This window comes from Schistocerca serialis, chromosome 2, assembly GCF_023864345.2.
Source record: "Schistocerca serialis cubense isolate TAMUIC-IGC-003099 chromosome 2, iqSchSeri2.2, whole genome shotgun sequence".
Lineage (NCBI taxonomy): Eukaryota > Metazoa > Arthropoda > Insecta > Orthoptera > Acrididae > Schistocerca > Schistocerca serialis.
In genome coordinates, this window is record NC_064639.1 from 983356636 (window position 1) to 983368682 (window position 12047).

At 42.4% G+C, this 12047-nt stretch overlaps 1 protein-coding gene across 1 annotated transcript in view; it reads right to left on the reverse strand.

Annotated features, from left to right (window-relative positions):
• Positions 1-12047, reverse strand: part of LOC126456574 (voltage-dependent T-type calcium channel subunit alpha-1G) — a 795987-nt gene that overhangs the window by 415187 nt on the left and 368753 nt on the right. Inside the window, exon 12 of the mRNA XM_050092321.1 lies at positions 7518-7665. Coding sequence (XP_049948278.1) covers positions 7518-7665 — 148 coding nt within the window. The remainder of the gene's footprint in view (positions 1-7517; positions 7666-12047) is intronic.

Here is a 12047-nt window from a genome sequence, read left to right on the forward strand (position 1 = left end):
AAATTATCACCAAAATTTTTCCGTCCTAGCTCTGATTTCTCTTATTTTATTGCGACGGTCATTTGCTCCTATGTAAATAAGAATCCAGATAATATTTTGGCCATCTGAGGAGAAAGATGGTGATTGAAATTTCGTGAAAAGATGCCGCCGCAGCGAGAAACGCCTTTGTTTTAATGTTTGACAGCCAAACTCGATTACCCTATTCATGCAGTCTCTCCTGTATTTCGCGATAGCACAAAACGAGCTTCCCGAATTTGAATTTTTTCAATGTCCTGCTTCAGCTCTGTTTGGTAAGGACCCACACCGTGCAGCAATGCTCTAAAAGAGGACGGAGAAGCGTAGAATGGCAGTCCCTTCAATGGATTTGTTGCCTTCCAAGTGTTCTGCCAGTCTTTGGTTCGTATTCGCCAACACATTTTCCATGGGATGGTTCCGATACAGCCGGCCGCGTTGGTCTAGCGGTTCTAGGTGCTCAGTTCGGAACCGCACGACTGCTACGGTCGCAGGTTCGAATCCTGCCTCGGGCATGGATGTGTGTAATGTCTTTAGGTTGTGTAGGATTAATTGATTTACGCACCATGCAAGAATTTTATCTAAAGCACTGTGCAATTATTTTTGATCTTCTGATGATTAGCGGCTAAACGACACCATCATCTGCGAACAGTCTAAGAGGAAACACCTAAAGCATTTATAATGATTAAGCGCAGTGGAGGACCTATAACGCTACCTTGATGAACTCCTGATACAATTTTTGTTTTTCTAGGAAACTTCACGCATATTACAAAGAACCATGATATCAAGAGAGGCTTGTCACTTGCTAGACAGTCAGCGTCGAATGTTGACAACGTTTCACGGAGCAAAGGTGTAGCTTTAGCAACATTTATTCATACAGTGTGGACTATTTGTATAGTAAGGCCTGTTTGTGCTGCAGAGATGTGAGATCCAGACCACAGGAAAGAGTGAACGTAATAGAATAGACTCCATTGAATTGTGGTGTTGGGGGAAATTCCTTAGTGTTTCGTGGACTGCAAAGATATTAATTCAGTATTACTGCAATTGAAACAAGGTTGCTCTCTTTAAGCTGTGATACTGAAACATAAACAGATCTACTTTGGGAAGGTCATGAGAAGACATGATTCCCTGGAAAAGATCTTATACTAGGTAAGATGGAAGGCATATAGCGAAGAGGACTGCAAAGGATGAAATGGATTGACGACAATTCATTAGTAATGCATTCCACCTTGGATAGTCTTCGGGAGATTGTACGGGATAGAAGAAATCATGAGGAATCAGAATTGACTAAACGAATAGAGACAGAGTGAGAGAGAGACAGAGAGAGAGAGAGAGAGAGAGAAAGAGAGAGGAAATGACGAATCCAGTCGCACAATTCAGTCGATAACTCCATAGGTCGGAAATTTGATTAGAAGCCGCTTGTGGGGAACGGCGTCAAAATTGTTCTGGAAATCTAGAAAAAATGTAGAAAGATGGAATCAGCTTGAGACCTGGGTCGGTAGCACTCAGTACTTCGTGTGAATAAAAGGCCAGCTGTGTTTCATAAGAGCGATATTTCTTGCATCCGTCCAGTTGTATGTCAATAGATCGTTTTCTTCAAGGTATAACATAATTTTAGAACACAGTATATCGATAGCAGGCAATGAAAACGTCGTAAGTCCATCTGTCTATGAAAACCACGTAATTACATTAACCACTAACTCCATTATAAAAGACAGATTTGAAAGTGCATGGATTTCTCTAATGTGTTAATAAATAGGTTTCTACTATAAAGTTGCACATGCAGCAAATTTATCTGTATCACTTAATATTTTTTAAGAAATCGTTTTTGCTTCTCCTTTGAAATTAAGCAAATATATTTATGAGGTTTTCATTGCCTTCCATCGATATGTTCCAGAATTGCCACTCAAGTCGAAATTGATAAATTGCTGCGAGTCCAGCCAATGTGTTGAAGAAAACTGAGAACAAAAATGTATTTTTGAAATTATGAGTGCCATTTTTTTCAACCTCCGATCGATCGCGAAATTAAAACCATAGTGCAAATTGGGTGAAGCTTAGTGCATAGGTGTTGCGCAGTGTGTCTAATTTGTCCATCTATTACGTCACTTCGCATGTTTCACTTCTGAGTGCACAGTGAGCAAGTAAAGATGTGTAGAAAATAGTGTCTCCCACCAAGTGTGAAGTCCTGCGAAGGCTTTCGCCTGATTTCATGCGCCCCGTATAATGTAACTGCCATGAGTTTCCTTCTTGATGAAAATTCTCGACCACACACAGCAGGTGCAACGGAGACTATCCTACTGCGTCTTCAATGGGAAGTGCTTGATCACTCACCATACAGCCTGGACTTGGCTCCCTCTAACTTTCATCTATTGGTTCACATGAACCACTAGCTATGAGGATAGCATTTTGGCACAGATGACAAGCTACAGACCAGTGTAAGGCCGTCGGCCCATGGGACAAGGCAGAAAATGCTGACATGAATGCAGACGGAACACCCAGTGACACCGCTAATGGCACAGAGCACAAGCTGGTTAACATTTTTTTGCGTTGTCAGCGCTCTCCTGCGCCAGGTGTCGGCTTTATTTTCTTGCTAACCATACAGTATGTTCACGGAAGTGGACGTGCGTAGAATTCCTGTATTAGCTCTACTAAAACGCATAATTGCTGTCTTGACTGTATGCTAGTCATGTTGTTCTGTCTATGCTATATGAGGGTTGCCCAGAAAGTAATGCACCTCGGGCGTGTATGCCCTGTCGGTAGCAATCCTTGTCCTGGAGGCGGAGACAGTGCTTCAGTGTGTGAATCACCTTCTCATCGCCTTCAAAATGTCGTCCGCGAATGGCATCCTTTAATCGCCCAAACAAGTGGAAGTCTGAGGGGGCTAGGTCATGGCTGTAGGGTGGATGGGGTAATACCATCAGACCCTGCTTTGCGACGTGTTCAGCAGTCCTCAGACTTGTGTGGGTCCGAGCGTTGTCGTGTTGCATTTCCTGGATTGCTGTGGCGCCGAAGTCGCCGGAAGCGCATCTTGAGTTTTGTTAATGTGTTGACATATACTTGTGAATTAACGGTACCGCGTCTTGGCATCATATCAATGAGAATCACATGTGCACAGTCCCAGAACACGGAGATCATGACCTTACCGGTGGAGCAGTTGCTTTGAATTTTTTTCTTCTGTGGGGAGTGGGAATGGCGCCATTCCATCGACTGTCGTTTTGTTTTGGGCTCAATCAGGGACAAGAAGGCCTCCCCCTCAGGTTCAAAACGTTGCAAAAAAACAACATATCAAGGCAAATGTTTTTTTTCTGTGCGATTTGTGGTCCACAGTTAGACACCGCGGGAACCATCTTGCACACACTTTTGAATATCCGAGAGGGCGGATAATTGCATCCACACTTCCTTTACTGATTGACAGATGCAGCGCCAACTGCTGAGTCGTAATGCGTCTGTCCTCGCGAATGCCAACATCAACTCGCTGCAACATGTCAGGTATGACAACCATGGATGTTCTCTCCGATCGCTGCAAGTCGTGGAGCTCTGCCGAACCGCCTTCTGATGACCTCACTCTCCGTGCCCGGAGACTAAGTATACTTCTACCGACAACAGATGCTCCATAGACTTTGCTTAAGCGTTTGTGAATATTCCCCACATTTTCTTTCTCTGGAATGAGAAATTCAATGACGGCACGTTGATTGTAACGTACGTCATCTACAGACGCTATTTTGAGGCTGTCTTAGAGCTACGCTGTCTGTCGAAAGTGACGGAAACTTGTCGTGCTCACTCAGGAGACTTGAGATAATACATACGTCACGTTACGCATTCGTAGCAGTGTTTTTGGCTGAGAAAAAGAAATGCGGTGCGTTGCTTTCTAGGCAATCCTCGTACAGAAATAAAAGCTTCAATAGCTGAGAACGTATAATAAGACAAAAACGAAAAATACATTTTCATTCAGTAAGGGTATCGGTTTATAAAAGTTCACCAAATCAAACAAACTCACTCTTGGCAGACAGAGGACTTATACAGGGTGTTACAAAAAGGTACGGCCGAACTTTCAGGAAACATTCCACACACACAAAGAAAGAAAAGATGTTATGTGGACATGTGTCCGGAAACGCTTTATTTCCATGTTAGAGCTCATTTTAGTTTCGTCCACCTACGCTCAATGGAGCACGTTATCTTGAGTTCATACGGCATACTCTACCTGTGCTGCTAGAACACGTGCCTTTACAAGTACGACACAACATGTGGTTCATGCACGATGGAGCTCCTGCACATTTCAGTCGAAGTGTTCGTACGCTTCTCAACAACAGATTCGGTGACCGATGGATTGGTAGAGGCGGACCAATTCCATGGCCTCCACGCTCTCCTGACCTCAACATTCTTGACTTTCATTAATGGGGGCATTTGAAAGCTCTTGTCTACGCAACCCCGGTACCAAATGTAGAGACTCTTCATGCTCGTATTGTGGACAGCTGTGATACAATACGCCATTCTCCAGGGCTGCATCAGCGCATCAGGGATTCCTTGCGACGGAGGGTGGATGCATGTATCCTCGCTAACGGAGGACATTTTGAACATTTCCTGTAACAAAGTGTTTGAAGTCACGCTGGTACGTTCTGTTGCTGTGTGTTTCCATTCCATGATTAATGTGATTTGAAGAGAAGTAATAAAATGAGCTCTAACATGGAAAGTAAGCGTTTCCGGACACATGTCCACATAACATATTTTCTTTCTTTGTGTGTGAGGAATGTTTCCTGAAAGTTTGGCCGTACCTTTTTGTAACACCCTGTATTTACATAACATACTAAGAAATTATTTCTGTCAGTTTCATAGGAAACTCCCACAACTTTATAGAAAAGGGGAAGTGAAAAAATATCTGTACAGTAGGATACGAACCCTCTACCGAACTAGCCTTGGTTCCGTAACGGGGCACCTCGGCCAACTACGCTATACTTCATCTCAACTTCTAGCAACCTCATATTTTATGCTTCTAAAGACTTTACTGGCCGACATTATTGACATTTAATTATAACAAATCCTTATAAGAACGATACCCTTTCATGACTCTTCAATATGTGGTTGCCTTGAAATGGCTTACTCTCCTAGCACACGAGTTATAACGTGAAAGGAACTAAATACGTAAGTTCTTTAACGACCAATATGACGTTTCCCGCCATTTTATTACAACAAATCGTACCAATAACGATTCTCTTTCGAGAGATTCAACTGCTTAGAAACAGCAAATATTTATAGGGTGCAACGTATAACATAAAACTCGCCGAATATGGACTTCTGCTGAACACGCCAAGTACAGTACGGGGGTCTTGCTTTATACTTGTGATGCAGGAAGCATTCTTGTTACCTTTTGGTCCTACTACACGTGGTACGTTGCAGAAATATCGCAGAACTTGTTTTGTGTCTCACGTGACGAAATGGCTCCTCAACGAGAAATAGCAGGAGGTGAAGTCGGAAAACTCGTAGAGCGCCACGTCAATGTTGGCTAACTCCTCCCGTGTGCTGAAGGCTTAAGGAGTTGGCGGAAATCACAGGCGGCTGCCCTCTATGGCGAGGGTATTGGAAAGATGGCATGACACTGCGACAAACGTGTATATCGGAGCGGCCACTATTTAGATCAGTAGCTAGAAGGTGAAGCTAATGAAATGATAGTTAAATTAGGTGCAAACAGACGTTGATATACGTCATTGGGGACATGTTGAAAATGTGTGCCCCGACCGGGACTCAAACCCGTGATCTCCTTCTTATATGGCAGACGCTCTATCCATCTGAGCCACCGAGGGCACAGAGGGTAGTGCACCTGCAGGGACGTATCCCTTCCACGCTCCCCGTGAGACCCACATTCCCGACATGTCCACACCACTACATTCGTAGTGCGCCTAATAGATGTTTTCCCATCACACTCATTACTCGTGGCAGATTAATCTACCAAGTCCCGTACGAGATGGGGCATAGCGAGAGCGTTCGCACTAGAAGGTCAATGGCCGGGTAGCTATACCTTCATATATAGTGTAGCTAAATGTTACAAGTAAAACATTTTTGATTTTCGTTGTGGTTTCCATTTCGCGACCAATGGGAGGTTAACAAAAAAAATGACTAGATGCTAGCAGGACTCATGCTCTAAGGTTTCTGCACAAGTTTAATTATATACATACGCTGTTCATCCATTCCTGGGAACCAAGAATCGCTACGATTTTTGCCTATTATCCACATTGTTACTTGCAAGATATCACTCCCAGGAATTCCAAGACTTCAGAGTATGTTTTAATTTTAAGTACAAAGTCGGGTAATGAACGTAAGAAAAAAAATTTTCGTGTGATATAATTACAAATTAATTCTCTGATCTTTTCTTTACTTGTACTGTGAGGTCTTGTTTCCCGTCAGATTTCAAGACTCTAAGTCAATGGGAAGTATCTTTTAGCCTTTGATGAGTGTGTTTACAATTGTCAAAATACGTAACAGCCGGCCAGAGTGGCCGTGCGGTTCTAGGCGCTACAGTCTGGAACCGAGCGACCGCTACGGTCGCAGGTTCGAATCCTGCCTCGGGCATGGATGTGTGTGATGTCCTTAGGTTAGTTAGGTTTAATTAGTTCTAAGTTCTAGGCGACTGATGACCTCAGAAGTTAACTCGCATAGTGCTCAGAGCCAATTGAACCAATACGTAACGTATACAGCCATATCTTTTGATTACATTGACTTAGAAGATTAACATTTTTACGCCACCAAAAGATGTGGTGACATAAATTTCGATTTGCTGCCGGTTACTGAGGAAAAGGGTTGTTAACTGTCGCACAGGGACACAGGGACACAGACAGACGGACAAAAACATGATACTATGAGGATTCCGTTTTTACCGATTTAGGCACGGAACCATAAAAACATCTGTCGTAGGTCACGTGGCAGTGTCAAAGTTACGACACAGAGGAATTACAGACAATGGCTACGAATTGGCATTGATTTAAATCGATGGGGAAAATTAAAAATATGTACCAGATTGGGACTCGAATCTGGAATCTGGGTTCCCTGCTTACTAGACTGTTGCTCTGCTCACTTTTTTTTCTTTTTTGGGCGGACGTCATAAGAAATCCATTCAAGTTGGTCGTTGATTCCCTTACTCAGTTTTTTTTTCTTTTTTAGTACAGAGGGCGAGCAGCCCTTTGACCGAACGCGCTGAGCTACCGTGCTGGCTCTCAGTAAGCCATCCAGACACAGCGAACATCGCAGCTGTACGGATTACCCTAGCACGCCTCCCGTAAGACTCAAATTCTCCATTTATCCACTCACTCCAAGTGTAGTGTTCCTTGCCCATTATCCTCATTACTCGTGGCATTTCGCCAATTCCCGTAAGAGTTCGAGAATGATGTGTATCTGCGCGTAACAGATAATTGGCAATCGTTGCCTTAATTATATATGTATTTTAATGCCAAAGTTGATGACTATTTTGTTAGGCAGTGGTTATTGGTAGCAGTGAGAGGAGAGGCTTGCCTTACCTGGTCCCTTGCTGAGCGACGAGAAGAAGGAGTCGAGCGCGAGCTGTCCCGTGGGCAGGGCTGCGCTGAGAGCGCCGGAGAGCGCCAGCAGCTCCTGGCACGTCATCGCCTCGGACGCGGCGCCGCACGCGCTCTCCGACAGCGGGCACTGCCACAACAACGTCACAACACTCACACTCACTTCACGAATAACTTCCATGTTGTTTGTTTCTGTAGAGCGCGCACAAAGTAACTCGGATCGTAGCTGCGCAGACTGCGCGGTAGCGGAGGGGACAGTGGTGCTGGTGGGGGCTTCGTTGTGAAGGTAGGTGTGGTGCAGTTCGGCGTTTGAAGCCTATCCACAAACGTATTATCTCGCATAACTTGTAAGCTACACTAATGAGTCTGCAAACGGCAGTACAGTGGTCAAAATAAATGCTGCATTTTGCGTTATTGTCTATACAGAAAATAATAGGAAACAAACGTGATTTCGTTCTGTAGGTACGGTCATAAGAAAACAAAATTAAAAATGATAATTGATAAACACAAACTAAAAACAAAAACAACACCTTACAAGGGACTCCACACAGTTTGCTCTCACTGTCATCTCGCATAACGCATTGTTCGTGAAGCAACTGGCCCTCTTCGTAATTGGCCGCACTTTTGAACCCTGTTAGGCATACTCCTTAGCAAGTTGTCTAGATAAGTCTTTCGGATATTGTCTCATTCGTCCATAGCGGCCTTTATGATGCCCTGTAAGGTTTACGGTGGGACAAGACGATTGCAAACCGCTCGTTTTAGCATGGCTCCTGTTTTCTAAATGCAGTTGTGATCTGGAGAATATGGAGGCCACTCCATCCGAATAATTCTATGCTCTATTAGGAAAGTGGTCACAAGATTGTGACGATGGGGCGTGCATTGCCATCCATCAGCGTGAATCCCGCTCTGATATGTTAAGCAAATGGAACAATAATGCGTGCAAGGATGTTGTCCCAGTCCTTCACACGAATCACCCTCCCATGTACTGGGACAAGGAGTGTCGTTTGGAAGTACATTATCCCAACCCAAAACATGAACGAAGCACCTTAAGAAGAGTGGCAGGCTACAGTTATGGTGTAAACGTTGTCTTTGTTGTCTCCACACACGGATATCAGTACTGTCAACGCGGAGACTGACAGAGTCTTATCAGAAAATAGTAGTGTGTGCCACTGTTGCCTAGTACACAGACTGTGATCTTGTGCCATGCAACACGAGCCCCTCTCCAAACCCAGTTTGGAGGAGGAGCCTTGAGAGACAATGCCTGCTCATGGAGCCTGCTTCGTACTGTTTGTGTTGACAACTGCACTCCTGAACGTGCTTGGAACTGCCGCTGTAGACGTGTAGCATTGTGTTGAAGGTTTCTGATTGCTGTTATACGCAGATATTGGTCTTATACACTTGTTACTATTCTTTCGCGCCCACTTCTGTGACAATTTTTCTGTAATGATTTCGAATGTCACAGATAAAATGAATGCATGATGTGTTGGACATGTGCTCAGAATGTTAGACATACCTGTGATAATCCATGAATGCTGATTAAAATTCTGTGTTATCTGCCCTTGACTGGATCCAAAAATATGTGACGAGTTGTGAAAACTTCACTGAGTCACTGAGAATCTATAATGCTTCAGTATAATGTGTATGTGTGTGTGTGTGTGTGTGTGTGTGTGTGTGTGTGTGTGTGTGTGTGTGTGTGTGTCAGAGAGAGAGAGAGAGAGAGAGAGAGAGAGAGAGAGAGAGAATTTGTGCATGTGTTGCATGCATATTTCTACAGTAATTCCATTTCTCTTCACCAAAAGGACTTCTTTACCATATAATGCCAGTGTTAGATGATGATGATGATGATGCTGATGTCAAAACCACAGCATGCTCCCAGCACGCACCTAAAAGAGTAATTTTGAAGTAATTTCTTCATAGGTGCCAAATGAATGAAGCGTGCAGCTACTTTTCATTGTGCAATATTAATAAAAAAATGTATCCCATTAACTCTTCGTGCAGATTGGCCGATTACAGTAGTAGTACACGGTTTTAAAATCATTTCATTTTGCATGTTGAAAGTGTGAATCATATCAAATGTACTTAGGACCATTTGTGTGCTATTATCGCCATATTGCATATTTAAGTAGTACCACTCGGCTAAGTCTACTATCTACGGCGTTTCCCATCGGAAATGTAGCGCTGCTAAGTGGGGCTGGCACTTAAAGGAGGACAGGACGGTGGAAAATCTGGCAAAAAAGCTGAGTGCGTCAGAATCAGCATTTAATAACTACTGATGTTCAGATTTTCTACAGACATTTAGTCGCCTATGACCTGGTTTATTTAAAATAATTTTACATTTTCGGTCACATATTTGAAAGCGTTATTTATTAGATATTACTAAGAAGCTGAAGCTCCTGTGTGGTTTTTTATGTAAATACAATCACCGCTAAAAGCATAATTTTATAATTGTAGGTTTCAAACATTCTCTTTTCGTTTTGTTTTCTAATATCAGACTTAACTGATCGAGATGACACAGGAAGAAAACTTCTATTTGGAATGTAATGTGGTTCAAATATCGTTCATATCGTCTTCATTTAGCTTCCCCATGATTTTCTATTCAATGAGATAAATCAATGGGCTGAATTATTTCTTTACAAACATACAGTCCATTTCCTGCTGAGTTGTGGGTCCATTCGCAATGACCCTGAGGTTGTCAGGTCACAAATTACAAAACAAATGGTAAAGGTTATTCTTCACAGAAGTGTCAAGGGTCCTTCAGAAATATGACTGCAGATACGAATATTATAATGTTATAGCTCAAGTCAACATCTGACCAGTTATCCTTTCCGAAAGTTGCATGTTCACAATTGAGCTTAGTCTCATTATGGTGATCTTGCACTATCTGCCAGTAATGGTTTATTATGGGTGTTTAACATCTTGCTACTTCCGACCAATATTGCATCAAATCTCTAACTGCGTCACGTGGATGACTGCGTGTTCTTGTGCGATAATTCATTGAGATTTTGTTGGTACAGTTCCAGACGCCACTGCATAACCATCCTCTGTTAAAAGCAATTGAGGGTCACAGAGTTGAACATTCAATTTAGAAAGAGCAATTGCAGTCAGCATCTTAAGTATTTATTTGGCTTTACAAATGTAAACCCGCAGTCTTGGAATTTGTATGGCGGGTCGAAAGTTTCGCTGACAGTCATTCATTTTTTTTTTGTAAACATACGAAAGTAAAAATGTACGTGTAAACAATGTTTATAGCATACAAACAATGTTGATATAAAACTATATATAAAATGAAAGAAAGAGAATATTAAATTTTGAATCATAATGCTTAGGATAAAAACGATCACAAATGTGCAAAATAAAAGCTGAATACCTATTACCAAAAACATCATCTGAAACTAGTAGGGTCGACGTCAACATTAATGGGAAATGAAACAAGAAACATCCTCCCGTCCCATCCCTCCATGTAAAGTGGCATCAGTTGAGTAGCTACGATTAACAGCCTTAAGATATGTTCCACTAATGAGTGAAACGCCAAGGGAAACTAGGAAATGCAGGGGGTATATTTCTTTCTTGTATGAGACTACTTGACGTACCATTAGTAACCGGTTTGAAACGAACAGACAGTGAATCGTGACAAAGTAACTAAGAGGCGGTGTTTAAAATTAGCCAATGCAAGAAAACCGTAGTACGTTTCATTTCGTTTTTATCTTTCGTTGTCACTCTTTTCGGGTTCTGTATGGCGACAGCATTTTATTGACATAGTTCTGTCAAACGAATGGAAAGTCATGTGTAACATTTATCTGAAAATTTGATTAATTTTTTTGTGTATTACTTGTATTTTAATTAGTTAGGTGTTAATGTTGCTGTACAGATTTTCGTGCTTTTGTGTTGGGTACCTGAAAAACTGAAATAGTTACCAATCCATTAATTTTCTTAGATGGATGTGTAGAGCATTCCCAGATTACCGTCGGACCACATCAACAATGGTTAATAAGGCGGGCGGTTTTGGCCCACTCTTATGTCTCGGAAAGCTGCGTTCTACACGCAACACAAACCTAAATTGAACCTCAAAAGAGATACGAAGTGAGATCTGCTATCCCCATAACGCAGCAATGTACTTGAAATAGGCATGTGATACAGCAGATTAAACACAATCACATAGTGGGTAATAGCGTTAAATACTAGGTGCGTCTAACAGACTTGGTGAATGGTCTAATACTCAAATGACAACATGTGATGAAGATGCATGCTTGCAGAAACATTGCATAACACGAAACACATTTAACACGAAGCAGAATTATCAACTACAATCAGTGGAGGGTAGCGAGGCTGAATACTTGCGTCATAGACCAATGGAGCAACGCATTAATCTGAAACATTTTTGAAATCGTGGAAGATGTCCGAGAAGGTGCAAGTGTACAGACAAAAGTTGTTCAAACACGTCCGGGGCTGATGACGCATCACATTTTGATTAATCATCAAGATGATCAGCAACAAGTAACACTGAACAAGTGA